This window comes from Panthera uncia, chromosome E3 (genome assembly GCF_023721935.1).
Source record: "Panthera uncia isolate 11264 chromosome E3, Puncia_PCG_1.0, whole genome shotgun sequence".
In the NCBI taxonomy this organism is placed as follows: Eukaryota; Metazoa; Chordata; class Mammalia; order Carnivora; family Felidae; genus Panthera; species Panthera uncia.
In genome coordinates, this window is record NC_064815.1 from 27890432 (window position 1) to 27912903 (window position 22472).

The window sequence follows — 22472 nt, forward strand, 5'->3', positions numbered from 1 at the left end:
GTGAAAGCTGCCCGGGTTTTTGTCCTTTAGGACAACATGCATTTCAGCAGTTGTCAGGTGCAGCGTCCGGTATTTTTTTTTTACACTGCTTTTATTTTGACTTGGGACTGGCTATGAGCTCTCTGTCCCTTTTATAACGGGACTGTTCAAAGCAAAATGTAAATGTAAATGAAGCAAAGGAGGAGCTGAGGGCTGGGAGGATACTCGTGATTCGGGAAAGCCACCTCCCCAGGGCTTTTAGGGAGCGTTGCCTGTGGAAATGCCAATCGCAGCTCCCAGGGAAGGCAAGAGCGGAGCCAGGGGCGGGGGTCTCTTCTCTCCAAGTCCTTCAGCAGGCGGAGCAACAGGAGGATTTGCGCTCCGGTCACACCTAAGGAGCGAGACTACTTCCGTTTCTCAAAGAGGGCACTTAGAAGTTTCTTTTTCTCTTTTGCTTAAAAAAAAAAAAAAAGCCACATATTCATTGTAGAAGTCTTAGTAGATACGGGGGCGGGGGGAACACTACAATAAGTAGGTTGAGCACTGCTGACACAAAAGACCCAGGGGTCGAGGAGGGGAGAGTGATGCTTTGCGGTTGGGATGTGGGGCGTGACCACGGGTAATACGTTTCCGTAGCAGCGCAGCGTTCATTGATTGCGCTGAGTGAATGGAGAGGAGCCGGCATCAGGGAGATTGTGGACGCAGGAGGCATGTGACAGCCGGGTGTCCCCGACTTGGGCATCATAAAGGCTCTCTGAGTGAAATACCAAGACTGATCTCGCCATATCCTTGCCGGTGTACCTGGAAACCTTCCACTTCTGCGTTTTAGGACGCCCAGACCAGAATGATGATTTTGAGCTGGGAACAAACAGTAGTTTAGGTACTTCCTCATTCGTGGGTCACAGACAACCTGTCAGACTAGCTCTGTTGGGGACATTTTATTTTTTTAATTTATTTTTATTTTTTTACATCCCAGTTAGTTAGCATATAGTGCAACGATGATTTTAGGAGTAGATTCCTTAATGCCCCTTACCCATTTAGCCCATCCTCCCTCCCGCAACCCCTCCAGTAACCCTCTGTTTGTTCTCCATATTTAAGAGTCTTTTATACTTTGTCCCCTTCCTGTTTTTATATTATTTTTTCTTCCTTTCCCTTAGGTTCATCTGTTCTGTGTCTCAAAGTCCTCATATGAGTGAAGTCATATGATTTTGTCTTTCTCTGGCTAATTTTGCTTAGCATAATACCCTCTAGTTCCATCCATGTAGTTGCAAATGGCAAGATTTCATTCTTTTTGATTGCCGAGTAATACTCCATTGCATGCATATATATCACATCTTCTTTATCCAGTCATCCATCAATGGACATTTGGGCTCTTTCCATCCTTTGGCTATTGTTTATAGTGCTGCTATAAACACTGGAGTGCATGTGCCCCTTGGAAACAGCATACCTGTATCCCTTGGATAAATACCTAGTAGTGCAATTGCTGGGTCGTAGGGTAGTTGTAGATTTTTAATTTTTTGAGGAACCTCCATACTGTTCTCCAGAGTGACTGCACCAGTTTGCATTCCCACCAGCAGTGCAAAAGAGATCCTCTCTCCCTGCATCCTCACCAACATCTGTTGTTGCCTGAGTTGTTCATGTTAGCTATTCTGACAGGTGTAAGGAGGTATCTCATTGTGGTCTTGATTTGTATTTTCCCTGATGATAAGTGACATGGAGCATTTTTTCATGTGTCAGTTGGCCATCTGGATGTCTTCTTTGGAGAAGTGTCTATTCATGTCTTTTGCCCATTTCTTCACTGGGTTATTTGTTTTTTTGGGTGTTAAGTTTGATAAGTTCTTTATAGATTTAGGATACTAACCCTTTATCTGATATGTCATTTGCAAATATCTTCTCCCATTCTGTCTGTTGCTTTTAGTTTTGCTGATGGTTTCCTTCACTGTGCAGAAGGTTTTTATTTTGATGAGGTCCCAGTAGTTCATCTTTGCTTTTGTTTCCCTTGCCTCTGGTGATTTATTAAGAATTTGCTGTGGCCAAGATCAAAGAAATTTTTGCCTGCTTTCTCCTCGAGGATTTTGATGGCTTCCTGTCTTACATTTAGGTCTTTCATCCATTTTGAGTTTATTTTTGTGTCTGGTGTAAGAAAGTGGTCCAGGTTCATTCTTCTGCATGTCACTGTCCAGTTTTCCCAGCACCACTTGCTGAAGAGACTGTCTTTATTCCACTGGATATTCTTTCCTGCTTTGTCAAAGATTAGTTTGCCATATGTTTGTGGGTCCATTTCTGATTCTCTATTCTGTTCCATTGATCTGAGTGTCTGTTTTTGTGCCATATTGGGGACATTTTAAACTGAAGACTTGAGGTCTCTGGTTCTAGGCTGCCTTTCTACATGGGCCTTACTTTTTACCACATATCCAGACCCCCTGGAGGAAATTTAGAAGGTCCTATGCCATTTATAAGAGAGTACACACAGTAAAGCTTCCATTGTACGTGCTGCAGTGAATTTGCTGCAGCGACAGAAGAACCAGACTTCACTCTGTCAGCATTTCTCAGAGCTTGGACCGAGTCACTAAAATTTGCAACAAGACGAAAAGTATCTTTTTGTTGTTTCAAAAATGGGTTTAATTTTTCAAATACAGCAAATGATTCTAGTTTTAAATTGAAGATAGGGACTTATGAGATGTAAAGCATCTATAGATATATGTCCTTTCAATGAGAGTCCATTTTATTACTTTTTTAATGTTTATTTTTGAGAGAGAGAGTGTGAGTCGGGGAGGCACAGAGAGAGAGGGAGACACCGAATCTGAAGCAGGCTCCAGGCTCTGAGCTGCCAGCACAGAGCCCTACGTGGGGCTGGGGAAAACGAACCGTGAGATTGTGACCTGAGCAGAAGTCAAATGCTTAACTGAGCCACTCAGTTAAGGCGCCCCTAATGAGAGTCCACTTTAAAGTAAAAGAACAGTCGGGGTGCCTGGGTGGCTCTGTCAGTAGAGCATGTGACTCTGCTGGGCTTGTAAGTTCAAGCCCCACCTGGGATGTAGAGATTACTTTAAAATAAAATCTTTAAAAATAATTTGAAGTAACAACAGTAAACTGAGTACGGCCAGGACAAGGACTTGATCATTTCTATGTCTGAAATGAGGAATTCTCCCACAGCTCCAAACTGGGTGTGTGGATTTCTATTCCCCCAAGGAGACCTCTAACACCAAATGCCCTCGCAGGATATCAAATAGATCTCAGTGAAAAGATAAATGAAAGAATTAAGATAATTGTAACATATAACATTTAAGAGGAATGCTTGCTATAAGCCTCCTGCCCCTTCTAAGTATATTGTTAATCTTCTTACATACTCTCTGTGGTAGACATTGTTATTATGAGTCCCACTTCTCTGGAGAGGAAATGGAGAAACAGAAGATAAGCAAATTGCCCAAAGTGATTCATCTAAGGAAGCGGCAAGAACAGTTCCAACTTTTCCATCATTGCCCAGTTAGAAGAGTCTAGGGTGAACAAGTTCCCCTCACAACTTGGATGGGTCATTTATCCTGGGTCACTCTTGGGAGTGAAAACTCCAAACCCCTCCATTACATCCACGGGGATTGTCTCTAAGAGGAGGCCTTGTTTTATTTTTATTTTTTTTAAGTTTATTCATTTATTTTGAGAGAGTGTGTGTGAGTAGGAGAGGGGCAGAGAGGGAGAGAGAGAATCCCAAGAGGCTCCATGGGCTCTATCTCACCAATCTTGAGACCATGACCTCAGCTGAAAGCAAAAGTCAGAGGCTTTACCAACTGAGCTACCCAGGTGCCCCAAGGAGTCCTTGTTTTAGAATGGAGGTATTGGGGGCGCCTGGGTGGCTCAGTCTGTTGAGCAGCTGACTTCAGCTCTAGTCATGATTTCATGGGTTCGAGCCCGGAGTCCAGCCTGGTGTTGAACCCTGGGTTGGGCTTTGTGCTGACAGCTCAGAGCCTGTAGCCTGGTTCAGATTCTGTGTCTCCCTCTCTCTCTGCCCCTCCCCTACTCACACTCTGTCTCTCTCTCTCAAAAATAAACAAACATTGAAAAAATAGAGTGGAGGTATTTGTTCAAGTAGTATGGCAGAACAGGTGGTTCACTCTTTTTTTTTTTTCCTGCATATGTATTGATTTTTTAAAGCTTTATTTTATTTTAAGTAGGCTCCACACCCAGCGTGGAGGCCAAGGCAGGGTTTGAACTCGGGAACCTGAGATCAAGATCTGAGCAGAGATCAAGAGTCGGAGGCTAGGGGCGCCTGGGTGGCTCAGTCCGTTAAGCGTCTGACTTCAGCTCAGGTCATGATCTCACGGTTCTCGTGGGTTTGAGCCCCATATCGGGCTCTGTGCTGACAGATCAGAGCTGGAGCCTGCTCCAGATTCTGTGTCTCCCTCTCTCTCTGCCCCTCCCCTGCTCGTGCTCTGTCTCTCTCTGTCTCTCAGAAATAAATGTGAAAAAATAAAAAAAAGAGTCGGAGGCTAGGTGCCCGCTGCATATGTACTATTTTTTATTGACATATAACACTGTATTCGTTTCAGGTAAACAATAGAATGATTTGATATATGTATATATTGTGAAATGGTCCACTCTTTTATAGATGTAAATTTTCATCAATTTCCCACAAAGCGGCTCAGTGCCAATTCGGCCCAATGATCTGTAATGAGCTCTTAAGTGTAACTGTCAGTAACAATCCTGAGACTTCCCACGACGAAAAGCACAGAGCTTTGAGGTCAAGACGTAGTTCTCACCTCACGGTTCGTCTTCCTTCATAGTCGCTCGGTTCTGAAAATGTATCAGTAGTGTCTGCACGGGAACGCACTTGCAGCTGATCCTGTCATGGGGAATACAAGTATCTCTGGAATAAACTGCACCCCACCCCCGCCCCGTTCATAACCTGAAAATCATTGCTTGTGCCCCTAGGCCCTCCACCCGAGGGAGGGGTCATCACGGCGCTCCCCTCCGGCCTCTCTCTGTGGCCTTCCAGGCTCCGGATGTCTGCGGAGCCTGATCCCCCACGCGTGCCAGGTGGCGGGCATGGGGGAGGGGAAAAGGAGGGGATGCAGGTGCCACCGATCGCTCCCTCCCTCCTGCGGGTGAGCCTCCCCCGACAGCGGTCTCCGCCGCTCGCCAGCCCCTGCTCTCCAATTCACCCGCGCCAGCCGCTCCAGAGCCTCTCCAGAAGCCAAGCGCTCTGCCCCGGGCTCTCCCCTCGCAGATGCGATCTCGGATCAGACCCTGGGACCCTACGTGGCACCCACTGAGTTCAAGGCAATCACCTCAGTGAAAGGGAAGGGGATTTCCTCCGGGGAATTTAGCGGCAGAGTATCAAGGACCACCCGCCCAGCATTGGGTCCCTGCGCCACTGGTGGGGGTTCAGATCCCATCAAGGAAAGCCCACCCCGGGAAGGTGGGAGTTACAGAACCAGACGCAAGGTCAGGGTCATCCCCGACTCCGGTTGCTTGGGACCAGCAGTCCAACTTGGAGGTAAACACCGTTTAAGGCTCAGTTATACTCCCCAGACACCGTCCATGGTCCGCAAGCACCCTAAAGAAAACCTGAAATGAACTTTGGAGAGAAGGTTCAAGGAGCAGGAAACCGTTTAGATGCAAAAAAAAAAAAAAAAAAGGGGTCCACACGATCCGCCTGCAGGACTCTACCCAGCCTTCCTCCCCACGCCCCCACGCTTTCCGGCTGGAGGCGCCCAGGGTGGAGCGAGGCTGGGAGGAGCAGGGGGGTGGGCCGGACGCCGCCGGGGGTGAGGCCAGAGCCTGGCCCTGGGCGCGCTTCCACCTGCGGAGCGCAGGCTTCTGCTCTGGGGAGGCGGGGAGGCCTGGGCGCAGGGAAGGGGAGGGTAAGAGAGAAGTTAGCTGCCCACCGCCTCCTGGGGGAGAGTGATACGGCCCTGAACACGGGTGTTCGCCACATCGAAATGACTGTCTGGGAGCCCCCTTCCCACTTTGCGCATCGACTTCCCTTCTCAACCCAGACGCTGGCGCCCAGAAGTCTAGGAGGCAGAGGCCGCTCCCAAGGCGTAGCGGCCTACCGATCTCCCCTTCCCCAGAGGCGGGGCGGAGAAGGGAGCAGACGGTCATCTGTGGGCCCCAATCGCCCATTGTTGAGGATGGAGGCCCCCACGTCGCCTCCGCACCTGGCTCGTCTTGAAAAAATAATTTTTTAAAGGTTATTTGTTTGTAATATCTACACCCACCGTAGGGTTCTAACTCACGACCCGGGAGATCAAGAGTAGCACACTCCTCCGACTGAGCCAGCCAGGCTTCCTCGGGCTTGAAATCTTGAAGGGTCCACTAGAGACACTGCACGAAAACCGCCAGGACCAAGGAAGGTGAAGGCCAGTGCACTGGCTGGCGGAGGCAGGATGGAGAGGCCCCTCCAGTCTCCCCAGGGCGCAATGGTGCCCGCATTGCCTTCCGGGCGGGGAAGGTGGGGAGGAGGAGCGCCGGTATTAGGCCTGGAAAGATGGAGAATTCCGGTGGAGCGCGGGAGAGTCCGGAAGGGCAAATCGGCCCTCTAGTCTTGTTATTCTTCGGGCAGAGGATGACTTCTCTGCGAGAGTCAGGTGGGGATGGTGACTAGCACCAAGTCCCATTGTGACGTGCCCGGAGCCTCAGCTGAAGATTGGCGGGGTGTGGGGGGGGCGGGGGGGGGGGGGGGTGGTGGTGGTGGTGGTGGAGGGGTGGGGATAAAAGCCCCGGTCGCCAGGACCTGTACTGGACACAGTCTTGGCGCCCAGTGGAGGCCCTCCAGCTTTTGTCCTTCTGCTGGTCCCTTCCTTCCTGGAGCCCTTTAAAGCTGACTCTACAGAGGTGACCATTCTGACCCGCTGCTCCTCTCCTGATTCTCAGGCATAGACTCAGGTTCCCACTTCTCACCGTATCTACTTCTACCCTTGAGGAAGCCAAAGAAAAAGTAGGAAGGGGCGTCTGGGTGGCTCAGTCGGTCGGTTGAACTTACGTTGTCCGACTTCCGCTCAGGTCATGATCCCAGTGTTGGTGGGTTCCAAACCAGCCTCCGGCTCTGTGCTGACAGCTCAGAGCCTGGAGCCTGCTTTGGATTCTGTGTCTCCCTCTCTCTCTGTATCCCTCCCCATGCCCCCCCCCAACTCTGTCTCTCAAAAAGTAAAATTAAAAAAAAAAAAAAAACCATTAAAAAGAAAGAAAATAAGAAGTAAGGAAACACCAGGCTGAGCCCCATTGGCTTCAGAAGGAAATACCCAACTTCCAATCCTGTTGGAGAGCACATCACCAGAACAAAGGACATTGTGAGACAATGACCCCAGTGTTATGAGCAATCTCAGACAGCTTGGAAAACTCTGGCTGACAAGGGAAATTGAAGTGACTGTACGAAAGCGTTGTCAGCAGTAAGATCTGTTTGCAGAACACACGAGTGAAAATGAGCGTCAGAAGGAACGGATGCCAGGTATTCCTCATAGCAAGGCTTTTGCAGCTTTTGAAAAAAGATGCAGCCCTCTCCCCAATCCAGAGAACAGAGGGGTCGGGTGGGCAGGGGCTGGGCAGACCTTGAGGAGACTGAATCCTGACAAGTCCTTACCGCATGTGGCACAAACCAGAGATGAAAATGTAGGTAGAACCTTTGAACAACAATAAAAATCAGAGCCCCAATGAGCACTGTGGTCAGAGGTTCTGGGTCTGCAAAAGGAGGAGAAAGAAAAAGAAAGGGAATGCTAAACACTTGGGCTCGTGCCCATCCTGGGAAGTGTCAGGGCCCTTGTGGGTGATGTGACAATCACATTTCAGGATAAAATGAGATTAGTTCACCAGGTCCCTGTAATCTTAAATACAGTCATCCCCCACCCACCACCACCACACACACCCCTGCCCCAGACAGTCTGTCAATTCCAATCACCAGCATGCTGTGGTCAGCAAACTTAGCTTAGGTAAGTCCACTCTGCCCACATGCTGAAAGTGGCAGGGACAGATTCTTCAGGAAAATCACCATTTAATTCTGTTTACATCACTTCTTTAGATTCCTGTTATGGACTACATGTTTGTGTCTTCTAAAAATTCTTTTGTTGAAACCTTAATCCCCAATGCGATGGTATTTAGGAGGAGGGGTCTTTGGGAGGTAATTAAATCATGAGGGTGTAGCCCTCTGGACAGGATTAGCGCCCTTATAAGACACACAAGAAGGAGGCTCTCTGCTACATGAGGATATAATGAGAAGGCAGCCATCTGCAAACCAGGAAGAGAGCCCTTACCAAGAGGTGAATCTGCAGGCACCTGATCTTGAACTTCCAGTCTCCAGAACTATGAGAAACGAATTTCTGTTGTTTAAATTTCCCAGTCTGTGGTTATCTGTTAGAACCACTCAAAGACAGTCCCTTCTGTTTTTTATTATATTGCAATCTTCCTAAGACTGTGTATTTCTCCATTTTAACACACATTCACACCTTCCTCCCCATTTCCCTTTCATTGATCCCTTCATCATTTAATTTGGCATTTTGTACCATTTTTTCTTGCTTTTCAGTTCTTTGTGTTTTCTACAGCAGTGAATTATGAATTCTCTTCATAATGTGCTATATTTTTGTTGATACCCATTTTTAATTTTTTCAACTGCCTTTTATTTTATTTTTAATTTTTTTAACATTTATTTTTGAGAGACAGAGACAGAGCATGAGCATGGGAGGGGCAGAGAGAGGAGGAAACACAGAATTGAAGCAGGCTCCAGGCTCTGAGCCGTCAGCACAGAGCCCGACATGGGGCTTGAACTCACAAACCGCGATATCATGACCTGAGCCGAAGTCGGACATTTAACCACTGAGCCACCCAGGTGCCCCTCAACCGCCTTTTATAGTTTCATTTATTTTTATTTTCCCTCATCTCTCATTTTGTCTTCATGATTTATGGTATAAACTTTATTTCTAATCTTTGTGCCATTATTATTATTATTATTATTATTATTATTTAGAGAAAGGGTGCCAGTGAGCAAGGGGCAGAAAAAAATCCCACAAGGAGCAGAGAAGGAGAGAGAGAAGCGGGGCTCACCTGAAGCGGGGCTCGTGTTTTTCACCTGAAGCAGGGCTCGAACTCACCCAAGATGGGGCTCAAACTCACCAAGAGATCATGAGATCATGACCTGAGCCGAAGTTAGATGCTTAATGACAGCCACCCAGGCTCCCTAAGCTTTGTGCCTTTTGAAATTAACTTCTCATTTATTGTTTTCTGTGTTCTATTGTTTCTTTTAACCTGCTCTCTCCCCTGTTGCAATCCTCCTGTTCTATTTCTCTTTACTTGCATATATACCAGATCCTCCAGGATTTCTTTGTTCACTCTTCAACTCCTCTCATTTCACTACTGGTGGCTAACTTTGCACCAGGTGTATCCTCTCTGCGCTACCCCCTCGTGCCTCCTTGCCATTAGAACTTTGCTTCTCTCCCACTCTGTGATTTAAAAAAAATTTTTTTTTAATGTTTATTTATTTTTGACAGAGAGAGACAGAGCATGAGCGGGGGGAGGGGCAGAAAGAGAGAGACACAGAATCCGAAGCAGGCTTTGGGCTCTGAGCTGTCAGCACAGAGCCCAACGCGGGGCTCTAACTTACAGACTGTGAGATCATGACCTGAGCTGAGGTCCGACACTCACCGACTGAGCCACCCAGGAGCCCCTCCCACTCTGTGATTTTTAAAGCCCCTTTTCTTATTATACTAGAAATGCACTTGGGGCCTTATTCACCTTTGGTGCACTGAGATGGCATGCTGACATGCTCCTTGTACTTCTAATGTATTGAGCATAGTGACTTCTTCAATTGCTGTCTCTGTGGTTTTTTCATTTATTGTTTTGCTCATTTTCCTCTCTGATCTCACAATAATTTAACACCTATTGAACATCTTGAATGAGACAGCCGCGCTTTGAGTTCAGAAACAGAGCTTTAATTTAAGGAGCTCAATTTTTATAGTGGAAGAAGCAGGAAAATAAGCTGACAACTGATTGATGCTACCATGATGTACTTGCCAATAAGAAAAGAATCAGAAGGAATCTTGTTTGATAAGTGAAGGTAATGAACCCTATCCCCCAGCACCATGTTGAATGAGACAATTATCACAATAGCCTTTGTTAACTTGTAAGGAGCTCCCTGTTACAGGGTGGTTCTCCCTGGTATATCTGTGGTGAAAGGAAACATCTCTCAAGGTCACCAAAACTGCAATGGCCACAACTTTTTGTCTAACAGTTGCCCTATCCCCTCTGGAAACCAAATCCCAATGTCACCCCCAGAAATGCAAATCCTTTTAGAACAAATCTTAATGGGTATGATGACTCCTACTCCCACACCCCCACACACTGCTGGTGACAACTTATTGAACTTGTCAGGACTTAAGGAGAAATTTTCTGGCAACACAAGAACATGCCATTCAAAGGCTCCTCAGAGAGCACTGGGTTTTTTGTTTGTTTGTTTTTTGTTTTTGTTCTCAGAGGAGGAAGGAAAGAAAAGGTATTCCAAATGAATTAAACTATAAGGAGACAAATGTCAAGAAAATGGATCTCTGCCCCAGGGAGGAGTCCATTTTCTTTTCCCTTTTTTTATTTTTTTTTTATTTTTGAGAGAGCACACGGGACAGCACAGAGCCCGATGCAGAACTCAAACTCACCAACCATGAGATCGTGACCTGAGCTGAAATCGAGAGTCAAATCCTTAACTAACTGAGCCCAGGTACCCTGAGGAGTCCATTTTCTTGATGGACCTAGGAAAATAGTAAATTACAGCCCTCTTGCCCAAGGTGCAGATCCTGGCATTGAGCCTCTAGTCCAGGAGGTTTACATGATGCTCCAGGGACAGCAGGATCCTGGGGTTCACCCCTTCCTTGTCCCTGTTTTCTTCTGAAGATCAATAGCTAAGGGTTAGAAATCATGGGTCTTGGGGAAATCTGTGCGTGGTGACCCCAGGTTTTATTTCTCATTGTTTTCACATAACCACAAATCCTATGTATGTATGTATGTATGTATGTATTTCCACAAATCCTTCTGTTTTTCATACTTGGGCTCTTTCTTGAATAGGGAGGAAAATTGTGCAATCCCATGTGTACAAAGGCAGGAAGCTCCCCTGCCAGTGGTGCTCCAAGTACACCCCTACTTTAGAGAAGGAAGAGAGATTAAGGGAATTGAAGCATCTTGCCCAAGTCAGAATTTCTTAACCAGTAATGGTTATCGTGGCCTTTCCAGAAAAAAACAAAACAAAACAAAACAAAACAAAACAAAAACAACCAAGATGGTGGTGAGACATCATTGTGCATGGAAAAGAAGTGGCAGAAAGAAGGGCTGGAGTTGTGTAACCCTAGGTCTTGCTTTTTTCTGTCTTCAGAGCCCAGCCCAGAGCTGGGACACATAAAGCTATGCTTGCATCAAACCTACATGGAGCCCAAGCCTGGACACCAGCTTTTCTGGTAACTAGGAATTCTGTGAGAGTCCCAGCTTATCTCCCATCCAACACAGTTGGGAGGAAAGGTCTTCATATGCCCCTGTAAATTCCCACAACAATTTTAAGGCGACAAAGTAAGAAAGCCAGGACGCTCTTTTCTCCTTACTTCCCATTTCTGGCTCCCTTCCAGCCTCCTCCCTCCTATGATGGGAAGCCCAGGCTGAGCCCTACCACCACCACCACCCCGTCCCCCACCCACCTCCCTCCCTACCCCATTCCCCGCTTTCTACGACGGAATACCCGGACTTTGCCCTTCCCCCTATGGCACACTTGCAGCTCCAGCCCCGCACCAGGCGCGACCTGCTTCCCATGAACCTTTGCTCCACGCTCCCGCGAGGGCGCGTGCTCCCTACCCAGCAGTCCTCGCGCGGCCCGGTACAGCGGACACCCAGGACTCCAAGATGGCGTCGCCCGGTGAGTACCTGTACCCGGTTAAGGTTACAAGATTGAGGGCAGGATCCGGGGTCCGGGGCTCAGAGCCGCACTGGGAGGGGAGGGGGCTGCGGAGCCGCCTGCCCTTCATTCAGGGCCTTCTCTGCGGCCTCACCGGAGGCGCACCGGACCCTTTGCTCAGGGTCCTACACCATTCGACCCTTCTTCCCTCGCTCAGCCGCGCCGCCCGCCTGCCCAAGGGCCCATGTCTCTCGGCTGCAGCGGGGAGGGTGAGGGCAGCCGGACGACGCGTTTGCAAATTTGGGAATGCACCACCTCCGGCTCCCACCCCACCCCCTCGCAGAAGTATCGCTATAGTTGTCCCCGCCGTCACCCAGGCGCTTTGCATTTGAATCCTACGCGCAGCTTCTGCCCTTCTTCCCAAAGCTGAAGCTCAAATTAAGCTCCCTGAGGAGCTAACACCCAGGATGGTGCGTGACGCCACGTAAGGTTGGACGCATGCATATATGTTGAATGTGCGTTGAGTAGGCTTAGAGAGGTGAAGTGGCTTGTTCAAGGTCACAACTAGTGAGAGGGCTGAGCTAGGATGCAAACCTAGGTGTCTGGGGCCTCGTGGTAAACTGAGCTTTAATTGCAAGTGTGGCCTTATGATCTGCAAGCTTTTCAGTGACGTGTGTATAAATCTACACTCAGCGTACTGACTCACTTTTTGTTTGTTTGTTTTTTTGTATGGAAACCATTTTTTAACCCTAGATCCTCACAGTAGCCTTGTCAGTAAGTCTCTGTCTGGAAGGTTGATCCCATTGTATTAAAGATATGTTTATTTAGAGAGTGCACGTGAACGGGGGAGGAGAAGAAAGAGAGGGAGAGAGAGAATCCCAAGCAGGATCTGTGCTGACAGCACAGAGCCAGTCTTGGGGCTCCATCCACAAACAGCGATCATGACCTGAGCTGAAATCAAGAATTCCCCGCTCAGCTGACCGAGCCACCCAGGTGCCCCAATTTTAAAGGTGAAAATAATGGTCAGAGATGTGGTGTGGCCTGCCTGAAACAGAGTTGATGAACCCATGTGTGTCTTACCCAGTTTCTATATTCTTTTTTTTTTTTTTTTAATTTTTTTTTTTACATTTTTTATTTATTTTTGAGACAGAGAGAGACAGAGCATGAACGGGGGAGGGGCAGAGAGAGAGGGAGATACAGAATCGGAAGCAGGCTCCAGGCTCTGAGCCATCAGCCCAGAGCCTGATGCGGGGCTCGAACTCACGAACGTGAGATCGTGACCTGAGCTGAAGTCGGACACTCAACTGACTGAGCCACCCAGGCGCCCCAATTTCTATATTCTTAATATCAGCATGGAGAAATGAAGAGGGGATCAGATGAGAATGATGCTGTTTTTCCCATCTGTAGAAACAGGCATGAGAATATCAACAGTGGTTGTGTTGTTTAAAACAGGATGACATGTGAAAAGGAAGCATTGAGACTTGGCATCTTGTTTAAGTAGAGTGGAGTGATGAGCACTGTGGACTAAGGACTAAACAACTTAGTACATGTAAGGTCCTTGAAACACTGCCTGGCCCAGTGCTAGTCATCTCAGCTTTCACTCTGTGACCACTGAACGGGGTCATGTCACTTCTGGTCCATCCAACAACACGACAGGTGAAGGAATTGAAGCCCAAGTCTCCTAAGTATTGATGATAATTTAGATGGTATCTGTCACCAGAGCATAAAGCCACTAGTTTATTAACAAAGTGATGAAAATATGAATTAACAGCATAGATGAAATTGGGTCAGCAAACTGTGGCCAATGGGCTAGATTTCCTGTGGTCTGTTTTTGTATGGCCTGTGGACTAAGAATGATGTCTTGTGTGTGTGTGTGTGTGTGTGTGTGTATGTATGTATGTGTGTGTTTAGTTTATTTATTTGTTTTTTGAGAGTGAGGGAGAGAGAGAATCCCAAGCAGGCTCTGCACTGTCAGCACAGAGCCCAATGTGGGTTTCGAACTCAAGAACCGTGAGATGACCAGAGCCAAAATCAAGAGTTGGACACTTAACCGACTGAGTCACCTAGGTGCCCCAAAAATGGTTTATAAAAACAAAACAAGGGGCGCCTGGGTGGCGCAGTCGGTTAAGCGTCCGACTTCAGCCAGGTCACGATCTCGCGGTCCATGAGTTCGAGCCCCGCGTCAGGCTCTGGGCTGATGGCTCGGAGCCTGGAGCCTGTTTCCGATTCTGTGTCTCCCTCTCTCTCTGCCCCTCCCCCGTTCATGCTCTGTCTCTCTCTGTCCCAAAAATAAATAAAAAACGTTGAAAAAAAAAATTAAAAAAAAACAAACAAACAACAACAACAAAAAAAAACAAAGCAGAACATCCAGCAACTGTGTTACAGAGGCTCTATCTGGCTTAAAATTTTTACTCTCTGGCCAACCCCTGGAGCTGGATTTAGCATTCAGAAGATACTTAGCATTTTCATGCCTCTTCAAGTAGGTGGACAGTATGCTTCTTTGAAGTCATAAAGTCAGGCCAGGTAGCCACCTACCTTCCCAAAAACATGTACCCCTTTGTCAACCTTCACTGTAAGTCTGCCATGACCACGAACTGTGTGTGGTGTTGTTTCCACCTTCACATAGCCCATAGGCAGAAAGATAATTTCCATTTACTTAGTACCTAGGGGCACCTGGGTGGCTCAGTCTGTTAAAGCATCCGACCCTTGATTATGGCTCAGGTCATGATCTCACAGTTGGAGCCTTGCGTTGGGCTCTGCACTGACAGGACAGAGCCTGCTTAGAATTCTTTCTCTCTACCCCTCTCATTCTCTCTCAAAAATAAATGAACATTAAAAAAAATCTATTTACATAGTACCTAGAGCCAAGTACCAAGGTGAATGCTATTCTTTTTTTTTTTTCAATATATGAAATTTATTGTCAAATTGGTTTCCATACAACACCCAGTGCTCATCCCAAAAGGTGCCCTCCTCAATACCCATCACCCACCCTCCCCTCCCTCCCACCCCCCATTAACCCTCAGTTCTCAGTTTTTAAGAGTTTCTTATGGTGAATGCTATTCTTAACCTTATCTTACAAAGGACGAAACTGAGGCACAGAGGGCAGTAACTGGTCCAAGGGCACACAGAAGTGAAGAGCCACTAAACCCAGAATACTTGACCCCTGAGTCTACTCTGTTCATCACTGCACCACTGGTAGAGTGCAGAGGGATGTGCGGCACTGCAGAAGTGTTGGGGGAGGGTTCCAGTATGACTGCCTAAAGACTGAGGTCTTTGTCTTCCATTAAGAGAAATTCTTGGAAAAAGTATAGATGCATCTCTGATGAATCTGTTCATTTCCTGGAGTTTTGTGATGGTGCTGTGTTTGGCTTTCCTTAAGCCTAATGTGATTCCCCCCCCCCCCCCGCCCCCATGCTTATAAATGTTTAGTTTTTGTTAAGGAAACACTTTATATGTCTAAATATATAGAAAAATAAATTTTAAATTGTTGGCCTTTTCTCCTGTGATGTGCCAAGGCACCATGCCAGCCCCTGAATGTGGTCACGATGTGAGTATGTTTTCATGTTAAAATACGGTGTTTCTTGGGGGGCCTGGGTGGCTCAGTCCGTTAAATATCTGACCCTTGGTTTTGGCTTAGGTCATGATCTCATGGTTCCTGAGATTGAGCCCTTTATCAGGCTCTGTACTGACACTTGGAATTCTCTCTCCCTCTGTCTCTGCCCCTCTCCAGCATGCACTCACTCTCTCTCAAAAAAACAAAAACAAAACCAAACAAAAAAACAAGCTTTTTTTTTGTTTTTTCAATTTTTTAATGTTTATTTATTTTTAAGAGAGAGAACGTGAGTGGGGAAGGGGCAGAGAGAGAGGGAGACACAGAATCTGAAGCAGGCTCCAGGCTCTGAGCTGTCAGCACAGAGCCCGACACGGGGCTCGAACTCAACCGAGAAATCATGACCGGAGCCAAAGTTGCACATTTAACTGACTGAGGCACCCAGGTGCCCCAACAAAAAACTTTAATGGAAAAAGTGTTTCTTTTGCACATCTCCCCCAACGTGGTCCTATTATTAAAATCATGTATATTTTTATTGTATTTTTTATAATTTTATTTTTAAATAAATTTTTTTTTCTTGAGGGAGACCATGGGGAGGGGCAGAGGGGGAGGAAGGGAGAGAATCCCAAGCAGGCTCCATGTTCAGTGCAGCACTCCACACGGGGCTCAGTCCCATGACGGTGAGAACATGATCTAAGCTGAAACCAAGAGTTGGACACTTGACCAACTAGCTGAGCCATCCAGGCACCCCTTAAAAGCATTTTTAAACTTTATTATGGAAGATTTCAAATACAAAGGAAACAATAATGTAATGAATGCTTTATACTCATTACCTAGTGTCAACAGTTAGCAACATTCTGCCATTCTAGTTCCATCTATACCTTTCTCATGCACTCCCCACCATGTATTCATATTTAAAGCCAGTTGGTTTTAGAATGGCTTGTTTGTATTCCTCACTGCATGCAAGAAGGCTTTGAGACTGTCGCAAAGGTATGGAGTATGTTAAGAATAAATGTGATATAGTTATTCTTGAACTAAATAAAGCCTCCTGATCCAAGTGAAGACAGAAATGGCATGTAAGATGTGTACTATTAAACTTACCTAGGAATAGCTTGGACAGGGTGACAGAGAAAGGTAATCATTCTCGAATGACATTATTGTTTGCTGTTGGGTTAACATCATAGACACTAAACTCTCCAGCAGAGATTTGGTTCATTTGAGACTGTCTCATATTTCAAAAATACTGCCAAACTAATCAGTTCTCTGCACAGAACTAAAGGGTGTGATTAATCCCTGAAGTTCTTTATGCTTAAAATGTACTAAAGTTTGGGGTGCCTGAGTTGATCATTCGGTTCAGTCTGACTTCAGCAGGTCATGATCTCACGGTTTGTGGTTTGAGCCCCACATCAGGCTCTTTGCTGTCAGCGCGGAGCCTGCTTTGGATCCTCTGTCCCCCATCTCTCCTGCCCTTCCTCCCTATTTCTCAAAAATAAGCATTAAAAAAAAAACCCAAAAATGTATTAAAGTTTGGTTTGTATGCCATTTATTTCTCTACCTTTGTCTTTTGTTTGTTTCACCTTAGTGTAGATCTTTTTTTTTTTTTTTTAATTTTTTTGGAATGTTTATTTTTGAAGGAAAGAGAGACAGAGTCCGCAGGAGAGGGGCAGAGAGAGGGAGACACAGAATCTGAAACGGGCTCCAGGTTCTGAGCTGTCAGTTCAGAGCCTGAGATGGGGCTCAAACTCACAAACTGCGAGATCATGACCTGAGCCCAAGTTGGTCACTTAACCAACTGAGCCACCCAGGCGCCCCTAGTGTAGATCTTAATGACATTCCAACAATAATATTAACAGTTGACAGTTCTGAGTACTGTTCAAAATGCTTTTTTTTTTTTTTTTTTAAAGAGAGAGAGAGGGTGCAAGTAAGGGGCAGAGAGAGAGAAAGTAAGACTCACCTGAAGTGGGGCATGAGCTCACCCAATGTGGGACTTGAACTCACGAACTGTGAGATCATGACCTGAGCTGAAGTCAGATGCTTAATTGACTGAGCAACCCAGGCACCCCAAATGCTTTTACATGGATTCTCATTCAGTGCTTGGAATAGCCATTTAATAGACAAGGAAACTGGAGCTCGGAGGTTATATGGGAGGGTAGTGCTAGTGCTTGAGATAAGGAGGGGGGAAGGAAGGCTTTTAGGACATAGCATTTAAGTTGAGCTAGCCATGTGGTGGCTTGGGAGCACTGCACATACCAAAGCCCTCAGGTGAATAAGCAGAAAGGGTCTGAAGTATGGTGAATGGATGAAATGGTTGTCTGGCGATAGAATGTTGGCTCCTGAGAGCAAGGCTCTTGTCTGCAGTCAGTGCTGTACCCACAGTGCATAGCATGCTGCCTGACATACAGTAGGTGCTCCATATTTGTTGGATGAGTCTAGATGGAAGGTTGGGGCCAGTTTGTTTGGGACAGGCAGTCTAAACCATGACTCTAAAGCTATGTATGCAAGTCATAGGCTTGTGCCTCCACTTGTCACCTGTGGCTTATTGACAGACAGTCTGGTCCATCTGGGCCAAATGTCTGCTTCTCCAGATGACCTATAGCAAGTTAGAAGCTGCCATTAAGCCTTGTATTTCTGTTTATGACCGAACAATCCTTGCCCTTGTTAAATGTTGGGAGATATTGAGATCTGTGGGATTCCCCTTAGTGGACTCCTGAAGGAACTTTAGTCTTTCCTTGGATCCCCAAAATGGAGAAGAAACCTTTGAGTGATTTAATCTGGCTCCTTCTCTGGTCGGTCATCTTTAAGAAAGGACAGTAGTCTTTGACTCCTTACCCTGAAGAGGATACCTGCTCAGCAGCTTTTTAAAGTTGATCTCTATGGGGAGGATGGAAAGGGAGACCATTCCCTTATTTAAAAAAAATTTTTTTTAATATTTATTTATTCTTTGAGAAAGAGAGAGAGCATGAGCAGGGGAGGGACAGAGAGAGGGAGACACAGAATCAGAGGCAGGCTCCAGGCTCTGAGCTGTCAGCACAGAGCCTGACGCGGAGCTCAAACTCATGAAACACGAGATCATGACCTGAGCTGAAGTCGGACTCTTAACCGACTGAGCCACCCAGGCACCCCGGACCATTGCCTTCTTATGAGCATCTGAACATTCCCAGTTCTCCCCCACTGTGGTCTTCCCTAGTCCCCCTCCTATTTTACTCTTAAGCTGAGATGAGTACAGTATGGCCTCAACCAGGAGCCCTTCCTCATCTCTGTCCCCAGACTCTCATTGGCATATTTTCTGGGGCCCAGTGGATGATTTGGAGTGGTTTGTATTAAGTCATTTGACATCTGTGGTCCCAGGTTGGTTGCTTGAAGTAGAAATCAGATTATCTTGACGACCTGAGGTTGAGCACTGCCTCCGCTCCCTGCATGCCGTGTGACCTTGGCCAATTGACCCAATTTCTCTGAGCCAGTCTCCCCTACCCCTTATAAAATAAAGGCATCAGCCACCTGCTGTGAAGATTCAGTGAGCTGATACATGTAAATATTAGTTTTGCAACAGTTTTTTGGTCCTCCACTTTACTTTCTTCCTCATGGTCCTTAGGTTGTTTTTACATAGTTACTGTTCTTCAGAATCTTGTTCATTAATACAGCTGTCGCTTTATACAGACTCTGACTTAAAATGAATATGGTATATTTACTCATAATATTACCTGTGTGCCACCTCTCTGTAGTGATCTTATTGAATGGTTGAAATAAGTGACATAGAAGGATGCTCTTTGTCTCACTGGAGATTTTTTAGTGTGTCTTTCTACTCTTCCTTTTTAGTACCAGTGAAAGAGAAGAAGCTCATGGATGTGAAGCTAGGAGAGCTGCCAGGCTGGATACTGATGCGAGATTTCACCCCTAGAGGCATTGCTGGCGCATTTCAAAGAGGTCAGAGCCTATGGACATGTGTAAACAAAAGCAAATACCCAGGTCTCTTTTTGCCCTGAGCTCAGGCTGATAAGTTATGGAGAGGAGGACAGAGATGAGTGGTTAGCCCCTGGATCTCCGTGACTGGTCCTAGCAGAGTCTGGCTCTAAGAGATTTCAGCCAAGAAAATGTTTTCTGCTGCTTGGAATCAGTACCACTGCCTTTGTCTTAAATATGTCTGTGAGCATTTTTACATCATAAGATTTTCCTTAAAGAGGAAATTGAGTTTGAAGCATGGTAGCCATCAGTCTGTAATGTAATGCTCGTATCTCTGCCAGGCAACAAACTTCCAGGACGAATGTTTGAAATCATCTATGCTTCCGGGCTGTGCATGATCAGAATCAGTCCTGTGGAACCAGTGTCCTCATTCCAAGAATTAGACACCCACATCACCCCACGGGGACCTGTGTGGTCTCCAGCTTCCTGGGTGTGTGTGTGGTGGCGGTGGGGTGGGGAAACCTTCCTTCCATTTTTCTTTCCAGTTCTGGCCACCCTGTAGCTGGCTCTTGTGTGCCATGTTTCCTTCTGCCCTGAGGCCTTTCCTGAACCCAGATTAGAATACTCTGCCTTTTCCCCATACTTAGTTTACGACAGTCCCTGACTCCTCAGCCTGAGTGAATGTGGCCTGTTCATGCCCACAGCTCCCTGTACTGCTCCTTCACAGCTTCCCTCACAGTTGTAAACTAGGGCCTTCTAGGATCACTTCATTCTTTTTTGTCAACTAACCCATGAGCCAAGAGGGCAGAAACTTTCCTCACTGGTGGGGGTACCCAGGAAAGAGATGATCGCACAAAGCCTTCTTCTTCCCTGATAGGCTGACCCAGCTGGCCACAGCTAAGTGGCCCTTACTGGGGTTGGATTTTGGGTCAGAATTAGGGTAAGAAGATCGCATAGGGCTGGAGGTGAGGGTGGGGTAGGATCAAAGGCTAACAGGCTGAGCCAGAGAGCACAGGGGCAGAATCAAGGTGGGCCTGCCTAGTGGAGTCTTGTCCTGGGCTCCTGGGGCAAAACCCATGGGGCACTTGTGCTCTTCCCTTTATCAGCCGGTGAACTTAGCGGGGGAGTGGCTTCAAGAGCCACAGCAGGACTGGATCCCTGAAAATTTAAGCCAGCCTCCACTTTGAAGTGTGTGCCTCATTCACAGCAAAGCAAAAAGTGCCCTCCTCTCCTGTTTGCAGGTTACTACCGGTATTACAACAAGTATGTCAATGTGAAGAAAGGGAGCGTTGCTGGAATTTCTATGGTGCTGGCAGCTTATGTGCTTTTCAACTATTGTCGGTGTTACAAGGAACTCAGTGAGTGTCTCTCAGACTGCCTTCCCTTCAGTGGGGTTTCTCTCATCAGGGTGGTATTGGTTTGCGGTCAGGTTTACAAGTATATCATTCTACTGACAATTGAAAGATTGGGAGGGACTTGTTAGAATATAGAATGTAGGATGTTATTTTAAGTGAGAAAGTTGTGGCAAAGAGAAAATACAGGAAAAAGTGACATGAAGCTGGGATAAAAGTAACACTTGGGAAGCGTTCTCTAAGGTACTACAGGGCTCCGCGGAGCTTCATCTTCCCAGCAGCCAGCGCGAAGAGAATAACAGGTTGAGTGGTACAATCCAGGGTCTGTTCAGTGCTCTGGAAGAGGGTGGCTTTTCCTGGTTCTAAGACCAGAGAGGATCTCCTGTGGTGGGAGATGCCCAAACAGCTCCAATGGCAGCCACGGACTGGGTTTCATGGGCGGTTTCTTACAGTGTCTGGCCCCTTGCCAGTCTGTGAAATCCAGGTGATGCTAGCTCTGAAGGCCAGAATCTTGGGGACTTTTGAGTGTGTGTTCCTTTTGGGAAGGAAGAGGCTGGCCAGGCAGCAGATTAGCTCGAGATGCCTTTGTACCTCCAGGTCTGTGGATTCTGCCCAGATGCTGGCAGGCAGGTTCTGGGTTGTCTCCCGAAAGGAGTTCTCAGGACGCTTTTATGTGAATTTAGCCGCAAGCCCTCCTGTCGTCTTGTGCTTTCACTATACCTTACCTGAAACTTACCACCTTGCCTTTCTAACTTCAGAACATGAGCGGCTACGCAAGTACCACTGAAGAGGGCCCAGTATGGAGGCACATTCGGCATTCCTGACCGTGACCTTTGAATCCTTTCATATCCTAACTCAGAATTAATGTCCAATAAAAGATGACTGATACTCAGACTGCTTCCCTGGTTGAGCCATTTCCCTGCCCTCTAAGAGCTGGGGTTCTTGTGGAATGCCCAGCGCTTTGAATCCACGGGGGGCTTCCTACCACTGCTTTGGGGTCTCATCCCAGCTTACCGTAGGTGGGGGTGTCATCTAGTTAAGCCTGTCAAGTGCCCAGAGGGGTTTCCCTGCTCTTTGCCTTGAATGTTGCATACTTCTGGCCTCTTGTCGGCTGATGGTTTTACATCTACGGAACTGGGGAACTGGTGCCTGGAGTTCTTAAGAATGCCTTCCCCTCCCCAACCTTTCTGCATTTCTCAGGCCACAGAACCTGTAGGAAGTTCAGTGGGATGACTCAGGGGAGCGAGGGAAAACACAGGCCCTGACAGAAGCTCACAGCTGCCCATTTCCAGCACCTTCATCCTTACCCTTCATCAAAGGTCTTCAGTAGGGGTGCCTGGGTGGGTCAGTTGGTTAAGCATCTGACTTCAGCTCAGGTTATAACCTCACAGTTTGTGACTTCAAGGCCTGCATCAGGCGCTCTGCTGTCAGCACAGAGCTTGTTTCAGATCCTCTGTCTCCCCCTTCTACTCCCCTCAAAAATAATAAACATTAAAAAAAAAAAAAAAGGTCTTCAGTAAAGTGATATGAGGGCCAGAATTGGCCTCTTGAGAGGTGTGTGGTAAGCACATATACGGCATGGAGTCTAAGGGGTGAGATGCTGCAGCTAATTATCTCCTAGAAGATCCAAATTTGAATAAGCAAGTATCATCCAGCATCTGAAATGAAGGAGACCTACTATGTGGCTGTTCCAGAGGCTGAGCTTCCAGACTTCACCAGCTGCCAGTACAGAGGCCCTTCCTTCCTTCCAGCAGGTTCACGTTTGTTGAAAGGGGACAAGCAAGCTCTGGTATGGAAGCTTTGTGCCAGGCATTGAGCGCAGCCAGGAGCAAGAGTCCTC

The 22472-nt window shown here is 46.9% G+C and overlaps 1 protein-coding gene and 1 long non-coding RNA gene across 3 annotated transcripts in view; one reads left to right on the forward strand and one right to left on the reverse strand.

The window, feature by feature from the left end:
• Nucleotides 1-4536: 4536 nt before the first annotated feature.
• Nucleotides 4537-6622, reverse strand: LOC125928577 (uncharacterized). Its single transcript, XR_007459701.1, has 2 exons — nucleotides 6195-6622; nucleotides 4537-4816 (listed from the first exon to the last, which is right to left on the reverse strand). It is a non-coding gene; the product is annotated as an uncharacterized LOC125928577 (long non-coding RNA).
• Nucleotides 6623-7338: 716 nt separating this feature from the next.
• The window catches only part of ATP5MF (ATP synthase membrane subunit f), a 616357-nt gene continuing 601223 nt past the window's right edge, over nucleotides 7339-22472 (forward strand). The window contains exons 1-5 of one of the 2 annotated variants that reach the window (XM_049639312.1): nucleotides 7339-7423; nucleotides 11321-11402; nucleotides 11714-11851; nucleotides 19197-19304; nucleotides 20522-20638. In XM_049639312.1, coding sequence (XP_049495269.1) covers nucleotides 11839-11851; nucleotides 19197-19304; nucleotides 20522-20638 — 238 coding nt within the window. In that variant the 5' untranslated portion in view covers nucleotides 7339-7423; nucleotides 11321-11402; nucleotides 11714-11838. Of the gene's footprint in view, nucleotides 7424-11320; nucleotides 11403-11713; nucleotides 11852-19196; nucleotides 19305-20521; nucleotides 20639-21390; nucleotides 21525-22472 lie in introns of those variants that run through there. The other variant, XM_049639313.1, reaches the window with a different exon arrangement.